The 15,913-nt window shown below is 49.4% G+C and overlaps 2 protein-coding genes across 2 annotated transcripts; both read left to right on the top strand.

The window, feature by feature from the left end:
• The first annotated feature begins 402 nt into the window (after window positions 1-402).
• Window positions 403-6,828, top strand: Kcnab3 (potassium voltage-gated channel subfamily A regulatory beta subunit 3). Its single transcript, XM_051180290.1, has 14 exons — window positions 403-1,061; window positions 2,378-2,421; window positions 2,507-2,544; window positions 2,778-2,857; window positions 4,111-4,155; window positions 4,250-4,294; window positions 4,447-4,490; window positions 4,662-4,748; window positions 5,009-5,094; window positions 5,202-5,322; window positions 5,403-5,497; window positions 5,585-5,705; window positions 5,834-5,922; window positions 6,127-6,828. The coding sequence occupies exons 1-14, from the start codon at window positions 829-831 to the stop codon at window positions 6,202-6,204; spliced, it is 1,206 nt and encodes a 401-aa protein (XP_051036247.1). The 5' UTR covers window positions 403-828; the 3' UTR covers window positions 6,205-6,828.
• Window positions 6,829-12,418: 5,590 nt separating this feature from the next.
• On the top strand, window positions 12,419-14,638 carry Rnf227 (ring finger protein 227). Its single transcript, XM_051180289.1, has 2 exons — window positions 12,419-13,099; window positions 13,200-14,638. The coding sequence occupies exons 1-2, from the start codon at window positions 12,583-12,585 to the stop codon at window positions 13,253-13,255; spliced, it is 573 nt and encodes a 190-aa protein (XP_051036246.1). The 5' UTR covers window positions 12,419-12,582; the 3' UTR covers window positions 13,256-14,638.
• The last annotated feature ends 1,275 nt before the right edge of the window (window positions 14,639-15,913 follow it).

Raw genomic sequence — 15,913 nt, 5'->3', positions numbered from 1 at the left:
CCCAGAAGATTTCTCCACTCTTTTACTGCTCGCCATGGATCAGCTGGATAATTCTTTGTTGCATTTTAGAATTTTAGCAGCATCCTTTGCTACCACTTGCTAGATGTAGTACACACATCCTGCCTCACCTGTAGTTGTGACAATCAGTGTCTCCAAACCTTGTTTTCTGGGGGACAAAAAAAAAGCCCCTCCCGACTGCGCGCCACTGACCTGGAGGAAAGCTGACGTGCTTCAAGTACAGAAAGTGAGAACCTCGTTCCTAAAACGGGTTGTAATTACCAAGGCACACTGATGTTTAAGTGCGGGAGCCTTCCGCAGGCGGAGCTTATGCAGAGAAAGCCGCGTGTTCGGCTTGGAGGCAGGCGGATCCATGCAGATGAAGGGGCAGGGCCTGCATGTTGATGAGCTAGGCTCGCTGCCGACGCGGCTGGGAGCACCGCGGTCCCGCAGCGGTTCCAGCTGAAGTGGCACCCGTGTTTCGCCACCCCTTGTCCCTGGTCTCTATCCTTGAAGACCGTCCTCGACTTTATCTTTATCCTTACCCATTTATCCTCCTACACCCTGAATCACAGCTCCCGGCATCTGAATACCCACCACTCCTGGCACCAGCCCCCCCGCCACGGTTTTCCTTTCCCGCCGCAAACCCCGCGACCTCCAGCAGCCCGCCCCCGCGGGCCCGATCCCGTTTGGCGGCTGTAGCTGCAGCCTCCTCAGCCTTCCCGCTCTCCCAGGGATCGCGCTACCACCACACCGGTGTCTGCCCTCGGACTTCCCGCTCCCTCCTCTCTCTCTCCCTCCGAGCCCCCTCCCCCGCCCCGGCCAGCCGGCATGCAGGTGTCTATCGCGTGTACCGAGCAGAACCTTCGCAGCCGGAGCAGTGAGGACCGTCTGTGTGGACCCCGGCCGGGTCCAGGGGGCGGTAATGGGGGGCCAGTGGGCGGAGGGCATGGGAATCCTCCGGGGGGTGGACCCAAGTCACGAGCTGCACTGGTACCCCGACCCCCAGCACCCGCTGGGGCCCTTCGAGAGAGCACCGGCCGAGGCACTGGCATGAAATACAGGTATGAGGTGGCCAGGCAGCCTATCCATTCACTTCCCTTTCGGGACCCCTGAGGCTTTCTGCATTAGTCTCCATTACCCCTTCAAACTTAGCTTAAAGGGTCATTCCCCTCTTCTTTCCGTCACTGGCAATCCCTCTCTTGGTCTCTGTTAGTTCCCCTAACTATGAGACCAAGTTTACCAAGGTTGACAGAGTCCGGTCGTGCCCCTGAGCTGCCCTCCTTAACCGTAAAAAAAAAGAAAAAAAAAAAAAAAGAAAAGAAAAGAAAGAAAGAAAAGAAAAAGAAAAAAGCGGGGAACGCCTGTATCTATCTCCAGGCTGCTTCCCCCCTCCACCCCTCCAACGTAGTGTCCTTGGGTTGGCGTCCTGGGGAGAGGAGGAAGGGAAGCAATCTCATTCTGGCCGGTTGGGGCGCCTGACCCAGATATTGCCCCCACAGCCCCGAGGCTGCTCTCCCTCAATCTTTCCAGGGTGAGGTAGGGCAGGAGAGGGGAAGGGGACAGACTACGTCTTTCATCCCCATGCTGTAAGACAAGAGTTGGGTGGGAAGGGCTCTGGAAATTTTACTTTAACTCAGGGGACTGCAGGCCAGAGACTCTCAGAACTCAAGGGGTGCGGGGGTGGGGGGGCACTTCTTGGGAATGTGCTGAGGTCATTGATGTGGCCTGTCTTAGTCCCCTGAAATATCCAATCATCTCTGTTGCAGCTCTGATTAGGAAGTAGAGCTGTTTGATCTGTAACTTGGAAAGAGAAGGATTTGTAGTTCAATCCTCAGAAGTCAATGAAGAGAGGAAGAGAGGGAAACAGAATTTCCTGTCAAATCCTCCTCATCCCCACACCTGCCTTTGTTGGAGCCCTGTCTATGTGCCTAGTCAAGTACCTGGACTGGAGTTGGCTTACATCTTTTTATTGTCACCCTCTAGTGGGTCATTCTTTGACTGAGGACCTATTCTCAAACTCACCACAATCCACATTTTTCAAAGCCATTACTCCACACATCCCAGAGATGGAGACACAGGCAGGACTTCACCTAGAAGCAAAGGCAAACCAGAAGCACAGATGGTAGGAATGGAAGTGCTAGACAGTGGCTCTCAGAGGAGCAGTCAGTCACTATCTGTTCACTTGAGTTCTTTCAACAATATTCCTAGGGTCTCTGCTATGGGGATGGCACTGCCAATCCCATCAACCCACTGGGTCTGGTTTCTTTGGACTGAGACCCTTGAGGGCTTCTCAGTTTGGAAGGACAGGATCTGGGGACTGATAATCCAAGTCCCCACTGGAGGCTTCACCCTTCCCTGATGCTTGTGTGCCCTGCAGGAACCTTGGAAAGTCTGGTCTCCGGGTGTCCTGTCTTGGCCTTGGTGAGTTAGAATAGAAATTAGAGAAAGGGGCTTATTTGACATTGTGGTTCCCACAGTCCTCATGTGTCGGACTTCTGTCTTGCAGGTACCTGGGTCACATTTGGCTCTCAGATCTCAGATGAGGTATAAGTGATGGGTAACAGGGTAGATGTGGTTGTGGTGTTGGAATGGGGAGAGAAAGAAGTGGATCCGGTTAGGGTTTGGACAAGCTTGGGGGGCAGTAAGGGATCTAAGGCTGGAGGACAGGCAAAGGAGAGAAAATGGGCAAGCAGGACTAAAGTGCTGTGGGTTAGGATGCAGGGAGGGAAATAACGAAGGGGCAGCCATTCATCTTCAACTTTTTCTCACTTCTCTAGATAGCAGAAGATGTGCTGACAGTAGCCTATGAGCATGGTGTAAACCTGTTTGACACTGCTGAAGTATACGCGGCAGGAAAGTAAGAACTGGGGCGAAAGGCAGACTGAGAGAACATCAGGGATTCTTGTTTCCCTCTTTAAAAAAAAAAAAAAAACCTGGGAATTCTGGGAACACTACAGTCCAACTTTTCAGGCTCATAGCTACCTCCCCCTGTGGATCATGGGAGTTGTAGTTCTCACAACACTTCCCTCTCTGGATTAGAGGTCAGTAGACATATTGTACAGTCACATTAAAGTAAAACCAACAAATTTATCCTAAAGATTACAAAGCGGTATTTTCAAACACACCAAATACATCACATGCCTAAGACTTTACATTGGGAGCAGCCAGAGTCTAGGGTGGCTTCCTCTGCCTCATTATTTGATAAGCATTCTTCGTCAAGATTTAGCTCAAACGTCAAATCCTCCAAGAAGATTTTACCCAACTGCCCAGAGTTGGTCATAACCTTCTGTGAGCATCCATGACACTCTGTACTAATTTCTGACATAAAACAAATGACTGCTTTATACAACTCCATTTGCTGCTCAGCCCAGAGGCTTCCCACCTCATCGCAATTTGTCTTCCCACGACTCTCCAGAGAAGCATGAACAGTTTCAGGAAGAGATCAACATAACCTTAAGACGTATACAGCCCACGTGATTATGCAAACAAGGGATATACAAGAGTCCCAACACTGTAAAGTGTTTCAACAATTCAAGACTTGTCGCAGTTGGACCATAATTGTGTGCTAACAGAGCTGTTTAGGCTGGGCATGATGGCACACACCTGTAGTTCTAGCACAAGAAGGCTGAGAATTTGAGGCCAACCTGGGCTAAAACAGATCCTCTTCTCAAAAGGGGGGAGGAGGGAGGAGAGGGGAATAGTGTGAGCAACTCTATGGAAGCTGGTGAGAAGGATTCCCAGGCAGAATCAGAGCTGGCCAGAGGAGGATGCGTGCTGATTTACATAGGCAGGGGAAGGGGAGAATCCAGATGACTGAAGACTGAAACCGGAAAAGGCAGTGTCCTCCCTGGCTCTTCTGTTTCTCTCACCTCACTATATTATACCCCTTAAGCACCCACAATAAGGCTTGGTACACAACTGATACACAACACGGGCAAATGAATAAAAATGATACGACTACACTACTAGCTCCAGGAGCCCTCTCCTTTGCTCTGAGACTCCCGTTCCCCCCTCTCCCCTTTCTCTCTGCTGGAGGGGACAAGCTGGGAGGCAGGAAAGGAACTGGTCTATCTTGGAGAGATCAGAGTTCTCACCTTGTCTTTATTTCAGGGCTGAAAGAACCCTAGGCAACATCCTCAAGAGCAAAGGTTGGAGGTGAGACCAGTTTTGTGGGTTACTGGAGACATGATCGACCAATATCATTTTCCTGTTGGATCTGTCATTTTATTTATTTGTCTGTTTGTTTCAGGAGATCCAGCTATGTCATCACCACTAAGATTTTTTGGGGAGGACAGTAAGTGACTGGGAGGAGACTTACAAGGAGTATGTGGTACATGGCGCAGGAGTGGGGGGGTGCTTCCCACACCTGCCCCCCTCCTGCCCGTGAGGACTCATGCCATCATAGCTCCAGATAACTCCCATCCTTGATGTAGCCTTTTCCTACAGGGCAGAAACTGAGCGAGGCTTGAGTCGCAAACACATCATTGAAGGTGAGAACTGGTGGCTGGCAACCTGAGGTGGGTGGGCTTGGAAGGAACTGGAACTACTTCTGAAGTTCTGAAAGTAGAAGATTAAGTTGACCATGACAAGGGGGTGTGATCTGAATTCTCAGCAAATTGAAGGTAAGATGTTTACCTTCCTCTCCTCTCTCCCACTTCCAGGCCTACAGGGATCCCTGGACCGCCTTCAACTGGAATACGTTGACATAGTCTTCGCCAATCGTTCAGACCCTAACAGTCCTATGGAGGGTAAAACCAGTATCCCTAAACCTGATGGCGCTTCAAAACTGTGCAATTGGCATCAGGAAGCCAGCCTCCCCCCACTGAAAAGTCCCCCGGCCTCCATAGCAGAGGCTCAGACCCTAGCACTCAAACAAGGACGGGGGAAGAAGAGATGTGACTACAAACATGCCTGAGTCTTGTTGGGGTGGACAGTCTAGGTGGGGTGGACCTGGAGTCCAAGATTCCATGGACCAGACATCAAGGCTTCTCTTCTCCTGTGCACCTAGAAATTGTGAGAGCCATGACCTACGTCATCAACCAGGGCCTGGCCCTGTACTGGGGGACATCCAGATGGAGTGCTGCAGAGATCATGGTATGTTCCTCTGACACTCCCCATCCCATGTCTGGCCCCCTTTTCTCATGAGAAGGAAGAAAATGGAAGGATTGCTCTGACCCCTGTCTTCTTTCCACACCAACCAGGAGGCGTACTCCATGGCCAGACAGTTCAATCTGATCCCTCCTGTGTGTGAGCAAGCGGAGAACCACTTCTTTCAGAGAGAGAAGGTGGAGATGCAGCTGCCTGAGCTCTACCACAAGATTGGTGTGCAGACCCTCATCCCCACCCTGCCTATTTCACCCATCTCATAGTCCCTGTCCCACACCAAATCCTCTCGCTCTTAGGTGTTGGGTCCGTTACTTGGTCTCCCCTGGCGTGTGGCCTCATTACTAGCAAGTACGATGGGCCAGTTCCAGATACATGCAAGGCCACTGTCAAGGTGAGATTTGGTGGCTATCTGGGCTATCTAGGCTGCTGAGTGGTTAAGGAGGGGGTAGGGCCTTCCACGATTCTCCTTTGCTTCCAGGGGTACCAGTGGCTCAAGGAAAAAGTGCAGAGTGAGGATGACAAGAAGCAACAAGCCAGAGTCATGGACCTTCTCCCCATTGCTCACCAGCTAGACTGCACTGTCGCCCAACTTGCTATAGGTGAGCCCTTGCGGGGGTCTGCCTCCCTGTAAGACTTCATAAACCTATCCCTAGACTAGTATGTTCCTGGAGAGGGCCCCCTGCAGACACTTGTGGAGTCAAAATTCTTTTTCCTCCTCTGATCCCAGCCTGGTGTCTCCGAAGTGAGGGTGTCAGCTCAGTCTTGCTGGGGGTGTCCAGTGTGGAGCAGCTGATGGAACATCTGGGGTCCCTAGAGGTGAGTTGGAGATTAGAGTCAAAGCCATACTGTAACCCTGAACGGACTGAAGTGACTACAAAGTTGTCGCTGCAAAGGAAAGTCCAGGGAGACAGGGCCAAACAGCTGAGAATCTTTCTTTCTCATTGGGTACCTCTGTGGCCTTCATCATGCCCTTCTTTGGTGTCCCAGCAAAAACTGTCCTCTCCACTGCCCATTCTCAAGGTGCTGAGTCAGCTGACGCCACAAACAGTGATGGAAATAGATGCGCTCTTGGGGAACAAATCGAATTCCAAGAAATAGTCCTTTGGGGGCGCGGGGACCCAACGAGGAGTGATTGCACCTGCCGGGAAAACCACTTTCCAGCAACCAGCCCTCTAGCTCCGGATCGCTCCCTCACCCCCACCCCGGCTCCTACGCAGAGGCAGACTCAGGGTAGCCCCGCCCACCAACGAGTCCCGGCTTGGAGTAGCGATTCGCATGAACAAAGCCATATCCTTTCGCATTGGGGATTGAGAGAGAAAGTAGATCTCCCACCCAACCCCTACGCCCCTGCTCTGTGTCCTGCGGCTAGGCCTTCTCGCTAATCCCGGGCATGAGCCGACTTCTCAGCCATTTGTTCTTGCTCGTTTCTTTTCCCTTTTGCCGAAACCCAGAAAACATCCAGCAGATAATCACTGAGAGTACCTCAAAATTGAGCCTTGAAATGTCAAGGTTGGCAAGAACAGAGTGAGTTATCATGTTTTCTGGAACACAGGGTACGGGGCTTTGTAGTATTTGTTCAATAGAAGCCGGGCTGGTCCTGGCAGAAAGTAAATGATAATCTTTGGGAAACCAGAACCCTACCTCCTGCCTGGAGGTGGAGGACTTAAATCTAGATCTAGGGTCACACTTTGTGCTTACAGAGAGGGGGTAAAGGAGGGGACGCCTTTGATGGCTGTGTCGCAGGAATGGCAGGGTGGCCCTTAGAAAACAAAGTGATTTGGAGGATTTAGTGACAGCCTTTGGGCCACCGGCAAACACACGGGGTTGTAAAAGGTTTGGGACAAACCTGGGCTGGAACTGGATTTACTATGTAGCATAAGAGGACTGCAGTCTTCTTCCTGGCAATAAACCTAAAGCAATAAAGATGGCCCCTCTGCTGTAAGACTTCCCAGGGAACTGTAAATAAAATCTCAGCTTGATCCTCACCATCTCAGTAACTTTACTCTTACTCCTTGGTTAAAATGCTCTCCAAGCTGGTTTCCTTTCCACTCATGCAAGTGGCTCAAGCATCAGACCCCTGGTGATGGTTCTCTTGGAGAAGCTAAGCACCGGGTACCCCTGGCACAGGTCCTCATCCCTTTTCTAGAACCCAGTGATGCACCTTGTTGATTTCATTGCCCCTTCTCTCTTCCTAATGAAAGATGCAACTGGAGAACATGCTTCACCTTTATTTTTTTGAGACAGGGTTTCTGTGTAGCCTTGGCTGTCCTAGAACTTGCTTGTAGACCAGGCTGGCCTCGAACTCACAGAGATCCACCTACTTCTGCCTCCCCTCCCGAGTGCTGGAATTAAAGGTGTGTATCACCACTACCCAGCTTGCATTTTTAGGTTTTATTCAGTTTGTTTATGTGTGTGGATACACATGCCCTGGTACTCTTGAGGAGATCAGAGGAAGCTTTTGGTTCTCTCCTTCTACTATGTGGGTTCTTGGGATCAAACTCCAGTTGTCATTGTTGGCAGCAATCACCTTTACCTGTATAGCCATTTTGTTAGCCTGCCCACACTGATTTTTATTTATGTATATGGGTGTTTCGCCTGTGTGTATAGTTATGCACCACTTACATCCTAATGGCCACAGAGGAGGCCTGAAGAGAGTGTTGGATTCCCCCAGAGACTGGGGTTACAAAAGTTGCAAGCTGCTCTGTGAGTTCTGGGAATTGAACACAGGTCCTCTGCAAGAGCAGCCACCTCTCTACCACCCACCCGTTTTTAAAAAGGTTTTATGTATATGAGCATTTTACTTTCTTATGTATCTGTACACCACATGTGTGCCTGTGCCTGTGCCTGAAAGGACACAGAACTTGAGTTATAGATGACTGAAGCACCATGGAGTTGCTGGGAACCAAATCTGTGTCCTTTGTAAAAGCAGCTGGTGCTCTTAACCACACACACTCACGCACACACACGTTTTTAGAGTTCTATCTGCCACACTTCTTGTCTTGCAGGGCCCTTTGCCCGCTTGTACCTTCAGGTGCCCAGAAATGAAAGCATTTTGTTGTGGCCGGCTGGGAAAGAAAGGTCACAGAGGGTTGTGGTTTTGTGATGTGATAAAGTGATCGAGAGGGACGAGCCATAACTTGCAAGGAAAAGCAGTGAAAGGTACGACAGGAAGGCAGCAGAAAAACAGAATCCAGTGGGCTCTGCAGGTGCCACCGCCATTTTCTTCCTCTATGCGTTCTGATTTCTTGGAGGAAAGGAAGTAGGTGGAAAGTCACAACCTGCAGTGACCACAAAGCAAAGGAGATGACTTCTGCAGCCCTTAAATATAACCTCAGTGACTCCTTTCTTCCCTGCTCATCCTGCCTCAGTCCTAAAGCTGGGAGTACAGAGTAAAACTAATTTCCAAAAGAGACTGAGCTGCCTGCCACTTACTGACTGGATTAGCAACCATCAGGATCAACTAATGAGTACTTACATTCGCCCCTTTAGTCTCCCACTCATTCTGCAAGACTGTGGAGGGATCAAAGAAGGGAAATGTATGACTAAGCTGTGGTTAGTTGTTCTGTGACAAACATACAAGGATTTATCAATTCAAAATAGTATTGTCCTTAAATAGTTCTCCTCTCCAAACGCTGCCTCCCCCAATGCTCAACACTTTCTTATTTTCCTTTTTTCTGTTCAACATATTTTAAGACCTCCTCTTAGAATTGCCTCAAGGCGGTTTAGAAGTCCCTTTATTGTCTCATGCCCTTTGTATATAAACATTTGCCATCACTTCTCACCCACCTTATTCAAAAGTTCAATGACTATTTTGCACATTGAGTCCTGTGGCATGGCATAAGGATCTGGAACTACCTCCATGTTGTTTGCTGCTGAAGAGACAATCACATGGTCACTGTTGTAGTGCAAACTTCTGTTGCCCAGTGTCCAGAGGGGAGCACATGGTCTTAACAACATCTAGACTGGGTGTTTGACGCGTGAGGCTGCCCTGAGAGCAGATGCAGTGGGTGTGAATGTAAAAGCAAGAGTGTGAGGGCAGTGGTGGCTGCAAAGGCCTAGGAGCTGAAGGGACCATGAACACTGTGTCTATCAGCTTTCTGTTGCTGAGACAAAATACCTGAGGTAAACCAATAAAAAGGGAAGGCCTACTCCAGCTTAAGTTTCAGCATATGGTTGCTTGGCCCATTTGCTTTTGAGCCTGTGGCAGGCTATCATAGTGGAGTAAACTGCTCACTTAACAGCAGCTGGGAAGCAGAGAGGAAGGGGCCGAGTTCTCAACAGCCCTTTCAATGACACCCCCATAACCCAAATTCTAACAGTTCCATCCCCTCTCCAAAGTACCATCACCTGGGTACCAGGCCTTCACCACATGACTTTGGAGGACATTTAAGATCCAAACCACAGTAGAATCCATAGGCCTCCAAAGATGGAGTGTCCCAGGAGCAAACAGAAGTAAGATGCGAGGGACACTGAGGTCATGACACACAAGGCCCTCTGGGCATCTCAGAGTATTATCTTAATCATCCAGATAACAACAGGGTAGCATCTATTTTAGTTACCTGTTGATAAATACAGAAATCATCCCAAAATCTAGTGACCTGAAACAAGTCTTAAAAAAGGAAATTGAGGAGGGAGGGAGGACGGCTGAAGAGATGACTGAACGGTGAAGATGCACACTGCCCTTGCAGAGGACCCACGGTCTTCACACCCCCTAAGTCCGGCCCCGGGTAGCATCTGACACTCTCTTGTCTCAGGAAGCACCTGCACTAACATGTACACACACACACACACACACACACACACACACACACACACACACGAGAGAGAGAATGAATTAAAAATGAAAACAAATGCATAACCTACACATTTTCCATGATTCTGTGGGGTCCCACTGCTGTTTCCCTTGGCCTCCTCCATGTGTGTGTATTCACTAAGCGGGTTAATGAGCAGGAATATCCCAAATGGCTTCACTAGCATGTTAGGCAATCAGCACTAGCCTGGGGTGTGGGCACTTCCCCCATAAGTCCTCAACTCCAGTGCTTAGGTCTAACCCTCCTTCCCTCTATGGTGGTTCGAGAGCAACCTTCCAGCAGACAGAAGGTGCAATGCTGTGGAAGATTAGGCTCCAGAACACACACACACACACACACACACACACACACACACAGCTGGTCACAAGGCCATCCTCCATTGCAGAGATAGGGAAGTAGATCTTTTATTTGGAAACAGACTCACTATGTAGTCCAGATTGTCCTCACACTCACAATCATTCTGTGTCAGCCTCGTCTAGGCCCTGACTGATGCTGCAGTGGCAAAGGATATGGGAGCCATTCAACACTCACTACATTTTAAACAGAGCTGGGTGGTGGTGGATCACACCTTTAATCCCAGCAGAGGCAGGAGGATCTCTGTGAGTTCAAGGTCAGCCTGGGCTACGGAGGGAGCTCCAGGACAGACTCCAAAGCTAGACAAACCCTGTCTCAGAAAACACAAACAAACAAATAAAAAAAAAAAGATTTTAAACCGGAGTAGAAACAGTGCTAGAATGGGATTGGTTTGAGATTGGGAGAGTTCTTTGGAAATAACATGGAGAGGGAAGGGTCTGTAGACCAGTGGATTTGTGAATTAACTGCATAGGGAGATGAGAGATGGTGACAGCTTGGACCAGGAGGGTGAACGAGAGGTGGACTTGAGTAGGTGGAGTGGCTACTAAAGGAACAAAACGGCCTGGGCTTGGAGATGAAGGGTTAAGGTAGAAGAGGGAGGGAAGGAAAAACTGGAAGAAAGTCTGGTTTGGAAAAGGGAGATCATCAGTTTGGGTTCTTGGTGATAAAGGCTGTGGAGCAGGTGGCAGGATAATTTAAATCAGTGGCTTAGAGGGTGAAACACTTTGGACTCATTTTATTCTACTTTCAATGATTAAGATTTGGTTTGGGGGTATTACTCACTGGCTAAGGTGCTTGAACACAAGCATCAGAACCTAAGTTTGAATCCACAGACTTCCCATAAGCTGGGCATATGAGGTGAGTGTATATAATCACATTTCTCCTACAATGAATGGGAAGTGGATACAGGAGAATCCTCAGAATCCCAGAAGCTTGTGGGCCAGCACTCCTGGCATACAAACCTTTGAAAGCCTGTCTTAAACAAGGTAATGAGTTAGGCTGGGCATGGTGGTGCACATTTTTAATCCTAGCACTCTGAGGGCATAGGCAAGCAGATCTCTGTAAATTTGAAGCCATCTGGAACTACACACAGAGTTCCAGACCAGCCAGGGCTACATAGTGAGACCCATCTTGGATTAACCAAGGGATGGTTTATGTCAAATGCTGGGTCCCCAAGAAACTAATGCAGGCTTGAAGCCAAGGATGATAAGGATAATAATAAGTATTGCTTATCTGGTGTTTACTGTGTCCTGGGCGTCATTTAATATACCTAACAAACACAAGCTCTTTCAATCCTTACTATTATTACCCACATTTTGAAGATGAGGAAATCAAGGCCCAGAGAAATTAAGTAACTTGCCTGTGGTGTCACAACTAGGGTTTGTACTGGAGCCACCTGTGTCAAGACTGTGTTATTATCCCCCGCAACAGAACCTGGACTACTAGTACAGGACAAGATGAGGAAGGAGGCAGCTTGGGTGTGGGCACTATACCATGAGGGAATGTGGGTTGTGAGTACCACGTCCTGTTTACCTGTGCCAGAAGTCAGACCCCTGAGTCAGAAGTCATGCAGAGCTGCTTCGTTTCAACCATCATACTGTGTAGGTGTCCAAGCCTGGATACTCTGGAAGGAAAAGATTCCCAGCATTCCTAAGCCCATGCTCCTTAGGCTGAGATGTCAGCTGGAATTGAATTATTTGGGGAAGGATGAAATTTAGGGAGCCTTCCGAGAACCCAAGCGATCATGTATAAACAAAGAGAGATGACAGCAGAATCAATTATGGCTGGGCAGAACCCAAACATCCAGGAACCCAATAAAATTGGGCAGAACCAACAGTAAACCTGGTGCATGAAGCCTGTTTTGGGGGCGCGGGGGGGGGGAGTTGAGAAAGAGTATGAGCATGTGACAAATAGACTAAGAGGGCTCTTAAGACTTGGGCCAGTGTGCGTGCAAGAGGGGACCTGGGGATCTGTTCCAAGTTTAAATGACAGCACTGGTGTTTTGCTGGGGATGAGAAGTTCGTCAAGGGGGCAGTGGGTGGTGCGTGTCCCTCGGGCAGTTCAGCCATCGTGTGGGCATTCACCCCGCTGTGCCCCCATTCGCATTCCCAGCCTCGCGCCTCTACCGCCCCAACGCGTGCCTTGGAAGGGAGCGGCCGATCTGGTGTGTGACGCCTCGAGGGTGGGGCCTCACTATTAAAAGGGAACAGAGGCGGCGGCGCCGGCCCCAGGCCCCAGCCTCGGCCCAAGGAGGGCCACTTGTGTCTCCTAGACGCCGCGGGGTCGACGTCCTCGGGTCACAGCGGTCACGATGCAGCTCCTGATGAGGGTGCCTTCTCTTCCCGAGCGGGGTGAGCTGGACTGCAACATCTGCTACCGACCCTTCAACCTTGCGGCCCGCGCGCCCCGCCGCCTGCCCGGCACGGCGCGCGCCCGCTGCGGCCACACACTGTGCACCGCTTGCCTGCGCGAGCTGGCGGCGCGGGGAGACGGCAGCCGCACGGCCGCGCGCGTGGTGCGCCTGCGCCGCGCTGTCACGTGCCCGTTCTGCCGCGCGCCTTCCCCGCTCCCGCGCGGCGGCGTCTCGGAGATCGCGCTAGACCCCGACTTGTGGTCACGGTTGGAGGAAAAAGCGCGGGCTGAGCGTGAACGAGACCCGATGGGGAGCCCGGCCAAGGAAAGCGCAGACAACGGAGAGGACGACGACGGGGAAGACGGGAGCGAGAAGGGGGCGGGACCTACAAGTGCGGGTTGGCGCGCGCTTCGCAGAATCGTGGACAGGGTCCTGGCGCCGGTGCGCCGCTTGCGGCGTCCGTTGCCTAGCAATGGTGAGGGGCCGCCTAGGGAGAATGCTGGGCACAGAGCGCCGAAAAATGCTGGGTCAGGTTGCATCTTCCTGTTGCCACTAACCCTTCTTATTTCCTCCAGTGCTCTACTGTCCAGAGGTCAAGGACATTGCGCACATGACCCATTGCACGCTGTAACCGAAGAACCTGGGAGCTGTGGCAGCAGGCAGGTGGGAGCCACATCTTCGGGCGTGCTCTGAAAAGGGGTTGATGTCAAGACTACCCCCACTGATGCTGGAATTGGTACGTTCGTGATGGAGTTGAACAGAAAGTACCCTAGGTGGTGTGAACTTTGAGCAGCGGAGGCTCCTGGACTATGCCAGCTTAAATTGTGTTTTGGGTGGAAGTGGCCAACAAATCATACCATAGTGTGGGAATAAAACATACAAAGCTATAGCTTTGGCATTTATTCAGGGAGGCTACGGTTTAAGCAACAGATCCCATTTTAGCAGTGGCCAGTGGTTGGAAATGTTTACTTAAAAAAAAAAAAAAAGGCAGGGATAAGCTAATTATGTCAGTCTCACTTATCTGGTTATGTGCGTATGCTGGCGTGCCATCGTCCCACTCCTTGGCTCCTTGTTCCAGAAATTACTGAGTTGCCTCCCTGATTATGTATAGTTTCCTTCAGCATGATAAGGCAGGTATGAAAATGTCCAAGGGGCGTTTCTATGAGGCCTTAAGTAAGGCTCATCAGGGATGGGTGAGCCATTTGATAAAGGAATAAAAATTTAACCTTTATCTGTTATCTTTACAGAGTGTAACAATACTGAAAGAAAAAAAAAAGATGTTCACATAATTTTAAGTTTGTGTCCCATAATGGGACATTGCTTATTATATGTGACTAGTTCTGTTTTAAAGTCCTGTAAATATCTTACTATAGACTTAACAAGACCAACAGAGTTGGTCTCACAGCTTGCTATAAGTGCAGAATTTCAGGACCCCAGTCCACATTCCCTGACTACGTGTTCAGAATCCCAGGCGATCCATGTGTAAGTTAAAAAGCAATGGTTCAGCTCTTAGTCACTCTGGGATGTCATCATCATCATCTGTGGGTGGAACAATTAAAACACTAATGACACCCTACTTCAAAGTTCTAAAGTGACATTCTATTGTGGAAGAAAACTTTTTTTTTTCTGAGTTAAAAATGTGAATTTACAATAGACCTCAGTTTTCAGAGGTCTTTAAGAACTTATTGACAAATAACAATGTGTCTAGTTATAGAGTGTAAGCCTCCTTTTAAAAAATGTTTTGCCATTTTCCTGTCCTTAATTTCAGCTTAAATGTTCCCTTTTGGAGGCTAGCATGTAATGTGCCTTATTGTCATATTTCTGTATATGTGCTGTCAAAGTGAATGCTACATTTATTTTCTAATGTTTTGAGTGTTTCCATAGAGTGAACTCCAAATAACCATCTCCAGAGCCAATAGCAGTATTAATGTATAATATGTACTCCAGAAATGTTTGCTGAATGTATCTATTTTTAATGTAAAAGCCGTAAGAATAAAGTATCTGGCTCACTCAACCTGTGAAAGGCTGTTATTGAATACAGAGTATTGTCCAGCACTTTAAATGACACAAGTGCCACCAGACTAACCCTACTTCTTTAAAACAAAAGCAAACAAGATTTAAATAAAAACACCTTCTGCTCCATAGAGGAAGTGAACCTGTGGAGCTGTAGTGACCTCTACTGACTCTTGGGGAAAGCAGTTTTCAGTGTTACACTTCTCCCTCAGGTCAGGGAGCCTGCTCCCTCTGCTTGCCACTTACCGTCATGGCCTCAGGGATCCTGCTGCTCACCAACTCTACATTGAGCTCATGATGTGATTGGTATTGGGAAAAGGTCTTACTTTGATTCGTGAATGGAGGTGTTGATGGTGCACACCCTTAATTCCAGCACTTGGAAGGCAGAGGAAGGTGGATCTCTCTAAATTCCAGGCCAGCCTGGTCAACAAAATGAATTCCATGACAGCCAGAGCTACATTCTAGAGGGAATCTGCAGGGGATGGTAAGGGGCTTCCTTTGATTTTTTAATGGTTCAAGAGATCAAGACCAGCCTTGGCTACAAAGGAAGTTCCAGGACAGCCAGGGCTACATAGAGAAACCCTGTCTCAAAAACTAAAAAGAAAAAAAAAAAAGTGTGTGTGGGGGGGGGGGGGTGGGGGAAGTTTACTAAGATAAACTAGTACAAAGCAATAATTTTCCTTACTTTACCTCCACACAAGAATTCCCTCTCCCCGGGAACAAATGACAGCAGACAGAAAGGAAAGTATAATTTATATGTACAGCCGATAACCTGATACAGAAGAGGGGGTTGGGACAGACCAGGAGTGGGAGCAGAGACTGGGAAAGGGCAGCAAGGAGGCAGTGGGGTTCCCCATGCAAACTGCCACCCCTAGCCCCTCTGTAGAGGGGTGTGCCCATATCTCCCTAGCCTGTTATCCACTGTGTTGCTCTGGTCCCACAGGCAAGGTAGTCTCCTTACTAGGCCCCTGGCCTGACCTACTCAAATTTAGTCTGTATCCAGGCCTTGAGGAGGGAGGATTTAAGTCCCCCAGAAACCTGAGCCCCAGAGTGGAGATCGGCCCCCATGTCTGGCCCTCTGTATTCTCTCCCTCCCTTTCTAGTTTTCCTAGAACAGGTTGGGGAGCTCCTCTTTGGCTTGAGGGAGTATCACCCAACTGTTACTCTTTGTAGGGGTGGTCCTTGGTCCCTAGCGAGGAGAAAGGTTCCTAATGCAAAATGCTGGTACACAGGAGGTAACTGAGCCACTGAACAGCGCCTTTATTCTGAGGCGGAA

This window comes from Phodopus roborovskii, unplaced genomic scaffold, assembly GCF_943737965.1.
Source record: "Phodopus roborovskii unplaced genomic scaffold, PHOROB, whole genome shotgun sequence".
In the NCBI taxonomy this organism is placed as follows: Eukaryota; Metazoa; Chordata; class Mammalia; order Rodentia; family Cricetidae; genus Phodopus; species Phodopus roborovskii.
The sequence above is the reverse complement of the archived record's forward strand: the minus strand, read 5'-3'. Positions and strand labels throughout refer to the sequence as shown.